A 14737-nucleotide genomic window follows, 5' to 3' on the forward strand; every position below is an offset into this window, starting at 1 on the left:
GTGACCACGAGGGTTTTTTCCGGGTACTCGAGTTTACTACCACACTCCAAAGACGTACAGGTTTGTAGATTAATTGGCTTTGGTAAAATTGTCCCAAGTGTTGGTGTACAGAGTGATCGTTGGTCGGCATGTACTCTGTGGGCGGAAGTGCCCGTTTCCGCGCTGTATCTCTGAAGTCTAAAGTAAAGAACTGAATTTGGGTCGTTGGACCTGTGAGGCATATCAGTAAGTTATTAATGGCCACTGGGAGCACGTGCAAACTCCACACCAGAGTTCGGGTCTGAACCCAGGTCACTGGAGCTGTGAAGCAGTGACTCTACCTGCTGCATCACTGTGGTGCCTTTTTAATCCATTGCAGAATTTGAACTGTGTCTTGCTTCTTTGCAACACTAGAGCTTTTTTACTGCCAACCAGGCCAATTCTAGATATTACCAAGGACTAAGGTTAGAACTGTGTGGCTTGCTCTTATTCATGCCAACTGAGCAGCACACCTACATTCAAGTGGTTTGATCTCAAATGCATTGTTTTTCCTGCTAAAAAGGCGATGTTTCTAGGCAGAATTGTGCACCCATTGCAGTCATCGAGCAGAAGGGGAAGAGTCATTAGAGATGTACAATTTAGCAGGGAAATGGGTTCCTGGTGCAGGGATTACCAATAAACCGATTGGGGAAAGGATGTTAGAAAAGAGCTGTGAGCAATGTGCAGTGCTGTCTGGCACTTTTCCGGAGAGTGAGGAGCTAACAATACAGATTAAGAGGATTAATAAAAGCTACACAGAATCTAAAAGGATCTGGAAATCAGAGCCCAGGGTTAACCCGAGAGACAGGTGATAAAGTTCCTTAGCAACAGTGATAAATCAGCAAGGGATTCATTGGAAGACAGTCTCAAAGCAACTTAGCAACAAGGAAGAGATTTCTGACAATGGACACAAATTCCCTTGCCTGCCTCCTCACTGTTCATGATCTCCAAGGAGAGCTAACTACAATTGGCTTGTCGTGATTGTTAGGAGCAAGGGGCTTGGAACACCACCAGGCTGTTTAATTCATGCTGGAATACCAAGCTCCATGCATAACTCAGCATCACAACCTCTAATATAAATAAATAAAGACAATTGGAGCAGGAATGGGCCACTTGGCTCCTCAAGTCTGCCGCAGGTGCTCTGACTTGGGCATCATCTCTCCAGTGCCAGTTGCCCCTGTCCCTCAAGTTAATGTAAGCAAAAATGTATCCTCTTCCTCATTAAATACCCCTAATGAACCAGCCTCCAAACCTGTCGGGGGTAGAGAATGCCAGAGATTCAACACCCTCTGGAAGAAATAGTCATCTTTCCTCACTCCAGGACAACTTTAATAATACTTCTGTTGAAGGGTTTCATGACTAGGTGTGACAGAAAATGGTGGTTTTCCCTCAAGCACACCTGGACATCACTTACCACAGTCCACATAAAATGTTCTCGCAATGTTGAGCAGGCACATTGAGCAATTAGTTAGAAGTAAACAATCTTAATGAATAAAGCCTCCCAAAGGGTGGCCATTGATTTCCTGATCTCAGGCATGTATGCCCAAAGCATATAATTGTGCAAACAGCCACCTGATCTTCATTTTTATCATGCATCAGCATCACCCAACAAGGCAACATGGCACCTCCGTGTTAAGGCATGTGCGACATCTGTAAAGGGATAGATATAATTCCTAATTTGGCTGCAAATGTGATGGCCTGAAGATACCCATTTTTTGTTAACACTCTTTTCAATGTTCAGGCCAGAAATCTTATTAAAATTGAGCTATTGGCTGGTTGTCATCCATCCCAGATGAAGGATCATTTCACTCACAAAATATATTCATTGATGCACAGCACCCTCGCAAGCAACAAGTTACCACAAACACAAGGCAGTCTCCAAAGACAAGAATACTTACCCTGCAGATGTCTACGAGGAAGTTCTCAAAAAGCTTCCACATGTGGTTGCTGGTATAAATCTCTTTCATCTCCACCTCTGTATCCACATAGCAGTGATTAAGAAAGTTAATGTAAGCAATTTTCACCTAGAAAAAGAAACAACTTATTGTCACACACAATCTGACAGTGAGCATAGAGTTCTGGGGGAACGTGGCTTGGGATATTGATATTGGGAGATTGATTGACCCAGTAAGACACAATATGGCAAATGTATGAATAGTATGTCCCTGACCTACAGAGACAAATTTCAAGCTGGTGACAGAGCATGATTAGATCTTGCAGCCACCGTCTTTGGCAGAAAGCAATGGGACTTGGAAGCTGAAGCACTTTCCACTGCAATAAAAGGATGGCAGCAATATCATTCCACAATAAAGCACAACTCTTCCCATCAGTTCTGCCACGGTTCCCGTATCAAAATGGACATTTGTTATGAATAATCCACACCAGAAAAGCAAGAACCCAGACAATCCACTTACTTCAGGTATGCAGTCTTCATGGGTCGATACTCTGACAATGTCATCCAGGGGTAAAAGGGAGTTGCATTTTATCTCTGTGTAGACATTTTTTCCCTCAGTGCAGACAGCCAGTAGCTCCACCAAGTGGATGTGGTACATGAGGGGACTATTCTCATCCATCCGGTCCCGCTCAGACCGCATCATCTGTACCAAAATCTGGAAGGAAGCTCGATCGTTGTAGAAGATCAGAACATCTTCTCCAGCATTCACCAGCTGCCAACACATAAAAGGTTCAGAATAGTTCAGGCTAGAGGATTCAAAAGCAGGATGGGGCACAGGATGTGCAAAATTTGACTCTTCGATTAACCTGGTGAATCTGATCAATCTTTGATGCTTTCTACTTTCAGTTGGCACAGCAGCAACTGGTTATGTTTTATACTGCACCTGGTGATTGAAGAATCAAGCCTAGGAATGGTCCATACTGACACCCAGTGGAGAGCTTGCACCATCACCAACAGAGTTATTTATTTCAAGATCTTCAGCGAACAGCCAGCCAAAACATCTTTTATTTCAATTTAGGAAGAATGGCAAGTTTTGATTTGCCTCCTAGCTTTCCCACTCCCTTAAGCCACACACATCATTAGCTGCTGAAAAAAGATAGATATTCCAGCTGCTCTAATGTCAGCCTGTTCAAGGATATGAAGCCAGTTCCATCGAAAAGCCGACTGGGGATTATACCTCAGTGGAGAAAGGGACATTGTGTTTAGTTTTTAGCTTAGTTTACTTTCACGTGTACCGAGGTACAGTGAAAAGCTTATGTTATGTGTTAACCTGTCAGTAGAAAGACAATACATGATTACCAGAGCCAGGATGTTTAGGCACAAAAAAACTCTGAAATCGGCAGGCAGAAGGGCAGAATAAAATTACGAAAAAGGCACGAAAAAGGCATTTATTGACAAAAAAAGCATAAAAAGCCATTTATTTCCACCACCAAAATATGGTTAAAAATAATAATATAAAGGTGTTCTACATTAAATGACCAAAGTTGCCTGGTTGCACATAATTACTCGCATTTTTTCAATTGATCTGGTGTTAAACTGTCGTCTGTCAGACAGAATATGCTTCAGTTGTGAAAAACTTCTATCTAACCCAGCTGAGGTCACTGGTGCATACCCGAAACAAGCTAAAGACTCTATATTCATGTTGATATCTTGCGCATTACTACTACCTTTGAGAACTTAAGCTATAGAAACATAGAAATTAGGTGCAGGAGTAGGCCATTCGGCCCTTCGAGCCTGCACCGCCATTCAATATGATCATGGCTGATCATCCAACTCAGTATCCCGTACCTGCCTTCTCTCCATACCCTCTGATCCCCTTAGCCACAAGGGCCTCATCTAACTCCCTCTTAAATATAGCCAATGAACTGGCCTCGACTACCCTCTGTGGCAGAGAGTTCCAGAGATCCACCACTCTCTGTGTGAAAAAAGTTCTTCTCATCTCGGTTTTAAAGGATTTCCCCCTTATTCTTAAGCTGTGACCCCTTGTCCTGGACTCCCCCAACATCGGGAGCAATCTTCCTGCATCTAGCCTGTCCAACCCCTTAAGAATTTTATAAGTTTCTATAAGATCCCCTCTCAATCTCCTAAATTCTAGAGAGTATAAACCAAGTCTATCCAGTCTTTCTTCATAAGACAGTCCTGACATCCCAGGAATCAGTCTGGTGAACCTTCTCTGCACTCCCTCTATGGCAATAATGTCCTTCCTATGTCCTTCTTTTTTTCAGCAGCTAATGTCCTTCCTATGTTTTGTATTTCTTCAAGATCTTTGTAGCTAAAATCACTCTCACATTTTCCTTGTATGTCTTTACCTACATTGCCAAGAACTTTACGAATATCGTCAGTTACTTTGCTGAAAACCTGCAAGTTATTCACTAATGTTTCACCACGTTTCTCAAGGGAAGTGATAGCTTGTGGGAAGTTTGCAAAATCGGAAGCAATAAACATAAGATCACAGTGGAGGGACTTTTTCTGCATGATTTCACTGACGATCCTGACTGCAGCAGATTCTTCTTCTTCAAAACAGTTGACTATTTCTTTTACCTTTTCAAAATTTGCAGCGTAGTAGAGTACAGCAGACAGCCATGTACCCACTCAGTCAAAACAGGCTGAGGAGGTAGCAGAATCTCGGGTGCCATTTCCTTGAACAACTGCACATGTGACGGTACATTGAGGAAGATTTTCTTGACATTAGAAACTAGGCGATCGACATTTGGAAACAAGCTACGTTTGTGCTTGGTAATTCTATGAAGTCCTTGAGCTAAGCATGTCAAATGCAACATTTTGAGGAATAAAACTTTAAGTCACAAACAGAAGTACATTCTCATGTTTTATACCTTCAGGCCAAAGTACAGCAAGTGACGATGTAAACAACTGAGCAATAGTGGAGCTGTTTGACTTCCCCAATACTTCCGATGTCAACAAATGCTCCTTTGATGGTTGACCTGCCTCCAGTGTACCGATGACCACATTGGCAACATATCTCCCCACAGCATCGGTTGTCTCACCTATTGGTATCCATAATTTGTTGCATGCAACTTCATCTCTAATTTTCTGCACAACAATGTTGAAGTGGCTGTCGACATAATTTTTCCATAATGATGACTCGCTTGGTATATGTTCCTCTGTGTATTTTTCTAAAAAAACCTCTGAGAGATTTGTTGTCCATTTCCACAGTGGAATTGCAGCATCAATGAATGCCTTGCACAAATCACTCAAAAACTCAGATTTGCGACTGGAGCCAGCAGTAAATGTAGTGAGGCGACAAGCTTGGGTATTTTGCTTGGGTAGTCTACACCCCAGTGGTATCAACATTGACGTCTCTAATTTTAAATAGTCCTTGTCTTCTCCCTCCTCCCCCTTCCCAGCTCTCGATCGTAAAAAAGACATTATCCTGGTGAAATCATCAAAAAAGTCAGGAAAAGGCACATGGCATTTATGGCAAAAATCCTGGCTCTAATGATTACAATCAAGCCATCACAGTGTACAGATAGATGATAAAGGGAATAACATGAATAACATTTAGTGGAAGATAAACTCCAGTAAAGTTCGATCAAAGATTGTCCGAGGGTCCCCAATGAGGTAGTTAGTAGCTCAGGAATGCTCTCTAGTTGCTGGTAAGAAGGTTCAGTTGCCTGATAACTGCTGGGAAGAAACTGTCCCTGAATCTGGATGTGTGCATTTTCACCATTTTTCCTCATTTCAAACATCACTGTACTTGCTCTAAATAAAAATGAATGGATCTAAACTTGACAGCTTGTCATCTTAACCTGCCGATGCTTGATAGCATAGATGTCCATTGCATATAAGTGCCTTGATTAACCCACAGGTTCTGTAGCCCTTATCAATGGCTGCAAAGCTCAGATTTAGTTTAGTTTAGAGATACAGCGTGGAAACCGGCCCTTTGGCCCATCAAGTCCCTGCCGGCCAGCGATCACCTGTATACTAGTTCTATCCTACATACCAGGGACAATTTACAGGACCTAATTAATTGAAATGTGGGAGGAAACTGGAGCACCCAGGGAAAACCCACACGGGGAGAACATATAAACTTCGTACAGAGAGCACCTGTAGTCAGGATCGAACCCGGATCTCTGACGCTGTAATGCCACTGTGTATTTGCGAATATTTCACTGCATTCTGCTCACCTTACGACACTTGGCCAACAACACTCACCTCAGCCATTACCATGTCCTGGCACTTCTTGATAAACTTCCCCTCCGCCTTCACGATCGTCTGCAGGAACTTGAGATACTGTACGTTGCGGCCGTGCGTCTCGATGCAGTGGACAAAGTGCTGCACCACCCGCTCGTTGATCTCACTGCACAGCTGGAAGTTGTTCATGAAGATGTGTTGCATGGTCACAGCTTCCAGAATCTGAAACATTGAACCTCAAATCAGTACGTCTTCTCACTGAATAATCATGGGCGTGAATGCTTGAAAAGATGCTGGCAGTGATCTGGACAATCGGCAGTGGAAAGGCATCATGAATAAAAGTAAATCTAAATCAATCCCAAGTCACAGTGAAATTGTTTGCATGCATACCCAAGGTATGCAAATAGTCACTACGTAAAGGGCGCTTACAAAGTTACAATGTCATGGATAGGTAACGTTTCAATTCACGATCCTCCTTCAGACTCTACTCAACAAACTCTCAGATTACTCTTCTCTATGCCATTATACTCAGGCCTCACTGAACTGAAAATCCTTTCCCTGCATTGATAAAGCTTTATTAAACCACCCAGTGACCAGAAACGCACACACTGTTCATGATTTTGTTCAACGAAACCATCTATTTCAATTCCTATCTCAGATCTATATTGACCATGCATTCTTAACAGCAATTTTGATGATTGTCATAGAGTTATAGTAATACAGTGCGGAAACAGGCCTTTCCGCCCAACTTTCCCACATCGGCCAACATGTCCCAGCTACAGTAGTCCCACCTGCCTGTGTTTGGTCCACACCCCTCCAAACCTGTCCTATCCATGTACCTGTCTAACTGTTTCTTAAATGTTGGGATAGTTTCTGCCTCAACTACCTCCTCTGGCAGCTTGTTCTATACACCCACCACCCTGTGTGAAAAGGTTACCCCTCAGATTCCTATCAAACCTTTGCCCCTCCACCTTAAACATGTGTCCTTTGGTTCTCGATTCAGCTAATCTGGGCAAGAGACTCTATGCATCTACCCGATCTATTCCTCTCATGATTTTATACACCCACGTGGCTCACCCATTCATGCATGCATACAGATCTTTTAGGTAGACCTCCTCCCATTCTTTTCCTTGTCTTTGATTATTTGTTTCCCTCTAGAAGGCACGATTCAGTGAGGTGGGTGATAGAGTTGGAGAGATTCAGTGGCTATATCCCCCAGCTGCCACTTACTGTATATTAATATATATATATCCACAATAATCACCAGGGGTCCCAAAGTTCAAATAAAACTCAAAAATCTGTCACTTGGACTGAAATTATGCAAAACAACAGCTTTACTACAAAAGTTTCACTTTTAGTTAATAGGAAAAAGGAATCGATAGAATCAAAAAGAATTCATAGAATCAAAGGGGAAATTAGAAATTCTAAGACGACTTTCAAACACATGCAAAAGTGAAACTGCGTTAGCTGATCGGTTAGAAATTCCACTTGTGGTTCGAACAATGGTTTCAAGCATGGACAATAAAATGGATTTGATTCATCAACTCAGCTGGCTTGTACTGGCTCCCCTACTGGTACTTCAGGCAAGGTACTCGGTGACATGCAATGTTATGGCTTTATTATTATAACGTATCGTCTTACAGAAACCCAGGAGAGCAGAACGTTCGATCATTGTCATGAAAACTGAGATGGGCACATTCTTGTGGGCTAATGGAGCCTAGGAATATGGGGATAGTGGGAATGGGGGAGTTGAAGGCTGGTTGTGAAAGGCAGTGGCAATGGAGGTTTTAGCAGCTGCACAGCCAACTTTGGCAGATGTTTCTTCTATTCATCACGTCCTGCCAGAGGGCAGATTGGAGTCATTTATGATCTCAGAATCAGCTGCTCGCTGAAATTCAAAACAAGGCAACAAGTTATTGATGCTACCCTTGCAAAGGAAACAGTTCATGTCAGGTACCTTAGACAGGTTTTCACCAAAAAGTGTGGTTAATACAGTCGCTTGTTATCCTGAAATATCTACTGGCTACATGTTATTTTAACAAATTGATGCTGTGATAACTAACTACTTTAAATTCTATATCTTCAGGAATATTAGTTCACAGAATAACAGAAAGAATGGCATTTATTTTCAAGATATGTGTATCACAGGCAAGGCCAGAACATATTGCCCATTCCTGATGACATTTGAGAAGATGGTGGTGTCACCTCCCAGAACAGCCGCAGTTCTTCTGGTGAAGGTATTCACAAAATATTGGGTCGGGAGCTCCAGGATGTGTGTCCAGCATTGATGAAAGACCAGCAAATTACCGTCAGGGTTGCATGATACTTGGAAGGAATGCACAGGCTGTGGTGCACCTCCACCCTTGTAATTTATGGAGATAGTGGGTTCAGATGTCTTGAATGTCTTGGTGCTTTTTGTAGATGGTGATGGAGGTGTTTCGGCTACTTCATATTAGACGGTGTTAATCTTTTTGTATTGGAGTTATTTAGGTAAATATTCAGCATTCCGTTACACATCCACCTTCTGGATAATAGAAAGGATTTGATGTGTCAGGTAGTGGGTGTCGATCCAAAGGGATATCCAGCCTCTGATTCTATTTTGAGACTGAATCATTGTTCCACGCAATAAATATTCATGAATATTCGTGAATATAAGAGAAAGATGGGTCACGGCCCAAAATGCTAAGATGCTGCCTGTCCCGCTGAGCTATTCCAGCATATTGTGTCTATCTCCAGCCTCTGACTGCTCTTGTAAATAGACTATCTATGAGGCCAGTCGAGGTGGGATTCTGGTCGGTAGGGACCCCCACCCACCCGGGGGTAATGATGGTTGGAGACAAGCTAGTGATTATGCCATAGAACGTTATAATGCCATTTGTGATAATGTCATTGAAAGGTGAAAGTGGAGATGGTCACTGCCCAAAACTTTTATAGTGTAAATGTTACCTTTCATTTTAAGTAATAAATGTCATTGTGGTGTGCAGGTAAGGGCCATTTCATTTGCCGAGGAATTGCAAATGGAATAGAACATTAATTCCATTAGCTGTTGGCTAATTAAGTCCCGAGCCAACAGCCAATATTCCCATTTTTGTCCTAATGATGGAAGGGAGATCATTGATGACACAACTGCCAATGGCTTGGCCTAAACTCCTGCACCAACAGTCTGGGATGATTGAACTCCAACAACCATAACCGTGTTCCTTTGTATATGGACGTACTCCAAACACGCAAGTATTTTCCCGTTGATACCCATTGACTTCAGTGTCACAAGGGTATCTTGACACCATGTGCAATCAAATACTGCCGTGATATCAAGGACAGTCACTCTCCTCTCGCCTTCAATGATTGTCGGCTTGTGCTTCATTCCATCAGGGGCCGTCTACAATCAGTAACGTACAAGAACTATATTTTCCAAAAAGCAGGAGGCCAAAAGAGAAAGAGGGAGAACTGGGAGAGAGAGGAAGGGGAGAAAATATTCCAGAGAACCTTCTCCTATTTGGTCAGTCTCACAAGTGGACAATGGAATATGCACTGTCACCAGCAGGCTCACTCCTGCCTAACTAGGCTCTTTGTACATGCTTCCGAATGGTGACTGGCCCACTGGTGTACATACGTGGATCTGGTGCAAGGCAGATAGAAGGGCCATCCGCCCCTTCCAATAATTATCAATCCCATTAAGTGCAGCCTCTGACTGCCCTTTAACCAGAATATCTGTGTGGCTGGTTGAGGGGGGATTCTGGTCAGGGGAGACCCCCCCCCCCCCACCCCACACAGGGATAATGATGGTAGGAGACTAGATATTGATAATGCCCTGGAAGGTTAAGGGTAGGTGGCAAGTGGAGATAGTCGCTGCCCAAAACTTTCATAGTGCAAATGTTACCTCCCATTTTCAGCATGTCATCTAGGTTTTGTTGTCTGCAGGTATGGGCTACTTCATTTGCCAAGGAATTGCAAATGGAATAGAACATGCATTTGTGTACATGCATTTGCATGTTACATACATGTTTCTCATGCCTTTCCAAAAGCATTCACATTGAAATGGCTACCTATTCAGTCACGAGAAGCAAAGGACGCCAAGGTAGAACTTCACTGCTGCCACTTTTTGCAAACCACTGTCACCTGATCTGCCAGTGATCTTTCTACAAGACAAGCAAAATAATACAGAATCCACATAGCCATCAACTTAGATTCTCAGGACCACATCAAGTTAAAATGGCCAGTTCCAACAGTGACCCGGCTAGGTTTCAAGGACTGTACTTACCCCTGGATTGAGGAAAAGGTTGATGTGCTTGTGCAGAAGAGCTTGGTTCTGTGGGTTGCCAGCACAGAAATTCTGCAGAAACTTGTGTGCCAGCTTCATAATCTCTTGCATTCGGAGGTCCTCAGCCTGTGGAGAACAAGAAACCAACAAGATCAGGGTTTAGGGTCAACAGCACAACTGCGCTTTGTTGGGAACTGCAGCACCAAGGGCTGTGGATTGTTAGTTGGGGAGATTGTGCTGGGTTGGCAATGCTATTCAACAGGATTCTCACATCCCTCCCTGTTTTCCAGTTCAGTAAACAATACACACCAGAAGCCAAGCAGCCCACTATGCTTTTCTCAGAACATGCCATGTCTTAGCCTGACATTTCTGTTGTCTCCACAGCCCAATGTTTACTGTTCACTTGGTCCATTTATCTAATTCTTCATTGCAAAGGAAGATAGAATTTGCTTCCATCGTCTTTTTCTGGCTGCAAATTCTACTCCACAAGAACTTGCCACATCAAACATTTGCTCACATCAAATCTGAATCTTTTGTTAATTTTCGCTGTAGTCAGAGAGATTAAAATATACTGCCCACTCACTTCAATCTGAACCAAATCAAAAGTTGCATTTATTTTGATGTGAATATTTATTCATGCATGGAACAATTATTCTTAACTTCACACCCAAGGGCTCAGACTCCAAGAGACCAGTTATTCCCATGGAGTACACATTTCTTGCCACTTCAGAGGGTCAGCAATGAGGCAAATGCATAATTCATGAGGAAATTTGTTCATCACGTTGGATCCTAAAAAGGAAACTGAAGAAAACGTGTAACTGCCCAAGTTTGGGCTATGAATGATATCAGACCTTCTCATAGGGAATCTGCAGAAGGTCCAGGACAACGGTGTGGGCACCCATGTTCCTCAGTAACCTCTGCTGCTGCTTGCGGCTTTTCCTCACGGATGAACCCTCTTGAACACACAGCTTGCTGAGTCGGATCAGAACCTGGAACAGGCAAAGCATAGCTTGGACTCTTTGGAGAAGCAACCAAGTAACCAAGATAACAAACACACCACAGTTCAAAAGTCTCACCTCCTTTATAACTCGATAATTCTTGCTGCTGGTGCTTTCAATGGTAACCACTGCATCAGAACTGGCAGCCTGACCCTTGGCAAAGTCACCCTGTATGGGAGGGGGGAAAAACACACACACAAATAGCTTACTCTTCTTATAAAGAATAGCACTGCATTTTACCAAAAAAATATCTGCACGCTTGTGTGAAATGTTTCTCAAAGCTTCAAGTGGGATTTATGAACAGGCAGCAATTTACTTGTTGATTCTTATAAAAACAAACAAATCACTTTTGTCTCTCCCACTAAAAGACCTAAATGTCAACACGAACATAAGGCTCATGTGAATATGACCCACCTCACAAACCATAAAACAAAATAAACATGTGGTATTTGCAGCTCTGCCTCTCAGACCTGCGGCTAAAACTCGGATTAGTCAATTTAATAGAATCATGCTCCATAAACTTCAGTTTATCCTCTCCTCCAAATACTTGTATTATGCTCCACTGGGTCCCTATGTTATCAACAATACATCAAGCAGGTTAATAACAAACCTTGCCCTCCCTCCCAGGGTCACTGCACGTTATTCTCTTAGCCTCTGCTTCCATATGAAACTGTCCCACACACTTACGATTAAACTCACATTTTCCAATGTTTTCAAATTGCTGTCAAAGTATAAAAAGATTAGACATCAGAAATAAAAATAAAAAAAATGCTGGAGGAACTCAGTGAATCTATGGAGGTAAATGGGCAGTATACAATCGGGAATGGCATTGATAGAGTGAATGCATAAAGTCTTTTACACAGAGTAGGGAAATCAAGTAACTGAGGACATGGGTTTAAATTGAGAGGGGAAGGATTTAATAGGAACCAAAGAAGCAACCTTTTCATTCAAAGAGTGGCGAGTGTGGAACGAGCAGCTGGAAGAGGTGGTTGAGGCAGGTGAGGACTGAAAGAGTGATCTGCTGAGTTCCTCCAGCAGTTTATTTTTTCCTCCAGATTCAGCATCTGCAGTATTTTGTGTCTTGTAGACTTTCCAGATAATGCTGGAGATTCAAACAACAAGATCTCAGATGGTTCAAAAACAAAATGCTAGAAATACTCAGCAGGCCAGTAAGCATATGTGGAGTGTAAAATGGTGTTAACATTTCAGGTTAATGATCTTTCATCAGAATTGATGAAAGTTCATTAACCTGACATTAAGCTATGACATTAACTCTCTCTCTCTCTGTCTCTCTCTCGTCAGATGCTGCCCAACCTGCCAAATACTTCCCCAACCTTTTCTAATTTTTGTTTCTGATTTCCATCATCTGCAGTGTTTGGACTTTCAATGATTCTCCCAGTTCGGTGCCTTTTGCTGTCAATGCGGGTGAAAATCAGCTTGCTTCTCCTGTCAAATGGAACACATCTTACATCTTTTTTCTTTTTCAATTCACTTCCGCTTGTTGAATTGTCTCCACCATCCATTGACTCATCATGGGCGTTGCCCTTGTAAACCCAGAGCTCTGACTTTTCCACCAGCAGCCTCAGCTGGTCCAGGTCAGCTTTGATTTGTTTGTAGTTTTCTACATCCTGGCTGGTGACAAGCAGCTGGACCTGAGGGGAGCACAGAGAGAGATCAAACAGTAAAAACCTAGAAAGAAAGCCCTGAAAGAAGAAAGTCATCAGTGCTTCAACGTCTTGCAGTCCAATCTATTCACCACACGAAATCAATGTCCATACATGTGAACTCTAAAGGATTTATGGGGTGGCCCAGAGGATGGAGGAGGAAGTGAATCATGCCGTTCTTACTCCAAGAATTCTTTCCAGTGAAAGAATGTGTCTCGTCTTCTGACATAACTAATAAGCAGTGGTGGAGATAAAACACATGGACAACTTCTCGTGGTTAATGTATTTAACCTCTGCCCTCAGAAAGGGAGCATTACCCCAATTCAATTTGTCCCCGACAAAAAACTGTTCTTTTAATAGCTCACATCTTCAACAAATTGTAGTGCAAAATATTTATGGGCTGCAAAGTACAGATAGAAGTCAGTGAGTTCTGTATAAAACAGTGCTCAACAAATGTGTTAGTTCAGACTTCCTGCATGTCAAGGTACAGAGAAAAGGGCCAAGGATAAATGCTGAGGCACAAAATAACCTTGGTAAGATCCAGTCTCATGGGGATCCGAGTCCTCTACAGTCATGGAACTAGGATGCAACAACCAAATTGTTGGTCAAGTCACATTGAATTTATCGTCATTTACACGCATAGTAAGATACATGTACAATGAAAAGCTTGCTTGCTTGCAGCAGCATCACAGGCACATATATTCAGGCAACACACAAGGCACATAAATTATACAAAGACAGTGAAAAGAAACAGACATTGCAAAACAAGACATTAATGCAAAAACACAACGCGAACAGGTCCGAAGTGGAGGTCCAAGGTTTTCCATTGCCGAGAAAGGATTAGAGTTGTAAAGGTTGGTTCAAGAATCTGATAGTTGTTGGAAAGTCACTATTCCTGAAGCTGGTGCAGTGGGACTTCAGGCTTCTGTACCTCCTGTCCAATAGAAGCACTGAGAAATGGGCATGACCTGCGATCCTTAATGATGGCACCATTTTGAAGCAGCTCCTCATGCCGATGCTCTTGATGGTGGATAAGGCCGAGCTCATCGCCCTCTGCAGCCTCTTGCATTCCTATGCCTTGGAATTACAATACCAGGCCATAATGCAACCAGTCAGGATATTTTCGACAGTGCATCTGTGAAAGGACTGTGCAGTGTTCACAATTATTTGCAGCCTTCTTCGCTCCTGGGCGTTCAAGTTGCCGAACCAGACCGTGATGCAACTAGTCAATATGTCTCTACTGTATACCTGTAGAAGTTCACGAGAATCCTCTCTGACATACCAAATCTCCGTAATCTTCTCAGGAAGTAGAGGCGCTGATGTACTTTCTTTATAATTGCATCAATGTGCTGAGTCCAAAAAAGATCTTCGGAAATATGCTCGGAATTTGAAGTTTTTGACTGTCTCCATCATCGTCCCATTGATATAAACAGGATTATGGGTCATCATCCTTCCTCTTCCAAAGTCCACAATCAGTTCATTGGTCTTACTGATATTGAGAGCAAGGTTGTTATGCTGGCACCATGTGGTCAATCGACCGATCTCACGTCTTTACTCTGACTCATCACCATCTGTAAATTCGTTTAACAACAATGGTGTCGTCGGCGAACTTGATGATGGAGTTCGCACTGTCCGGCTACACAGTCATGAGTATAGAGTGAGTACAGCAGGGGGCTGAGCACGCAGCCTT

At 42.8% G+C, this 14737-nt stretch overlaps 1 protein-coding gene across 5 annotated transcripts in view; it reads right to left on the reverse strand.

Moving 5' to 3' along the window:
* Positions 1–14737, reverse strand: part of itpr1 (inositol 1,4,5-trisphosphate receptor type 1) — a 375823-nt gene that overhangs the window by 230045 nt on the left and 131041 nt on the right. For all 5 annotated transcript variants that reach the window (XM_033036757.1, XM_033036758.1, XM_033036760.1 and 2 more), the window contains exons 27-33: positions 12853–13035; positions 11462–11551; positions 11237–11374; positions 10386–10511; positions 6146–6346; positions 2433–2684; positions 1917–2042 (exon numbers count right to left, since the gene is read on the reverse strand). In XM_033036757.1, the coding sequence (XP_032892648.1) occupies positions 1917–2042; positions 2433–2684; positions 6146–6346; positions 10386–10511; positions 11237–11374; positions 11462–11551; positions 12853–13035 (1116 nt within the window). The remainder of the gene's footprint in view (positions 1–1916; positions 2043–2432; positions 2685–6145; positions 6347–10385; positions 10512–11236; positions 11375–11461; positions 11552–12852; positions 13036–14737) is intronic.

The sequence above is a fragment of the Amblyraja radiata genome, chromosome 18 (genome assembly GCF_010909765.2).
Source record: "Amblyraja radiata isolate CabotCenter1 chromosome 18, sAmbRad1.1.pri, whole genome shotgun sequence".
In the NCBI taxonomy this organism is placed as follows: Eukaryota; Metazoa; Chordata; class Chondrichthyes; order Rajiformes; family Rajidae; genus Amblyraja; species Amblyraja radiata.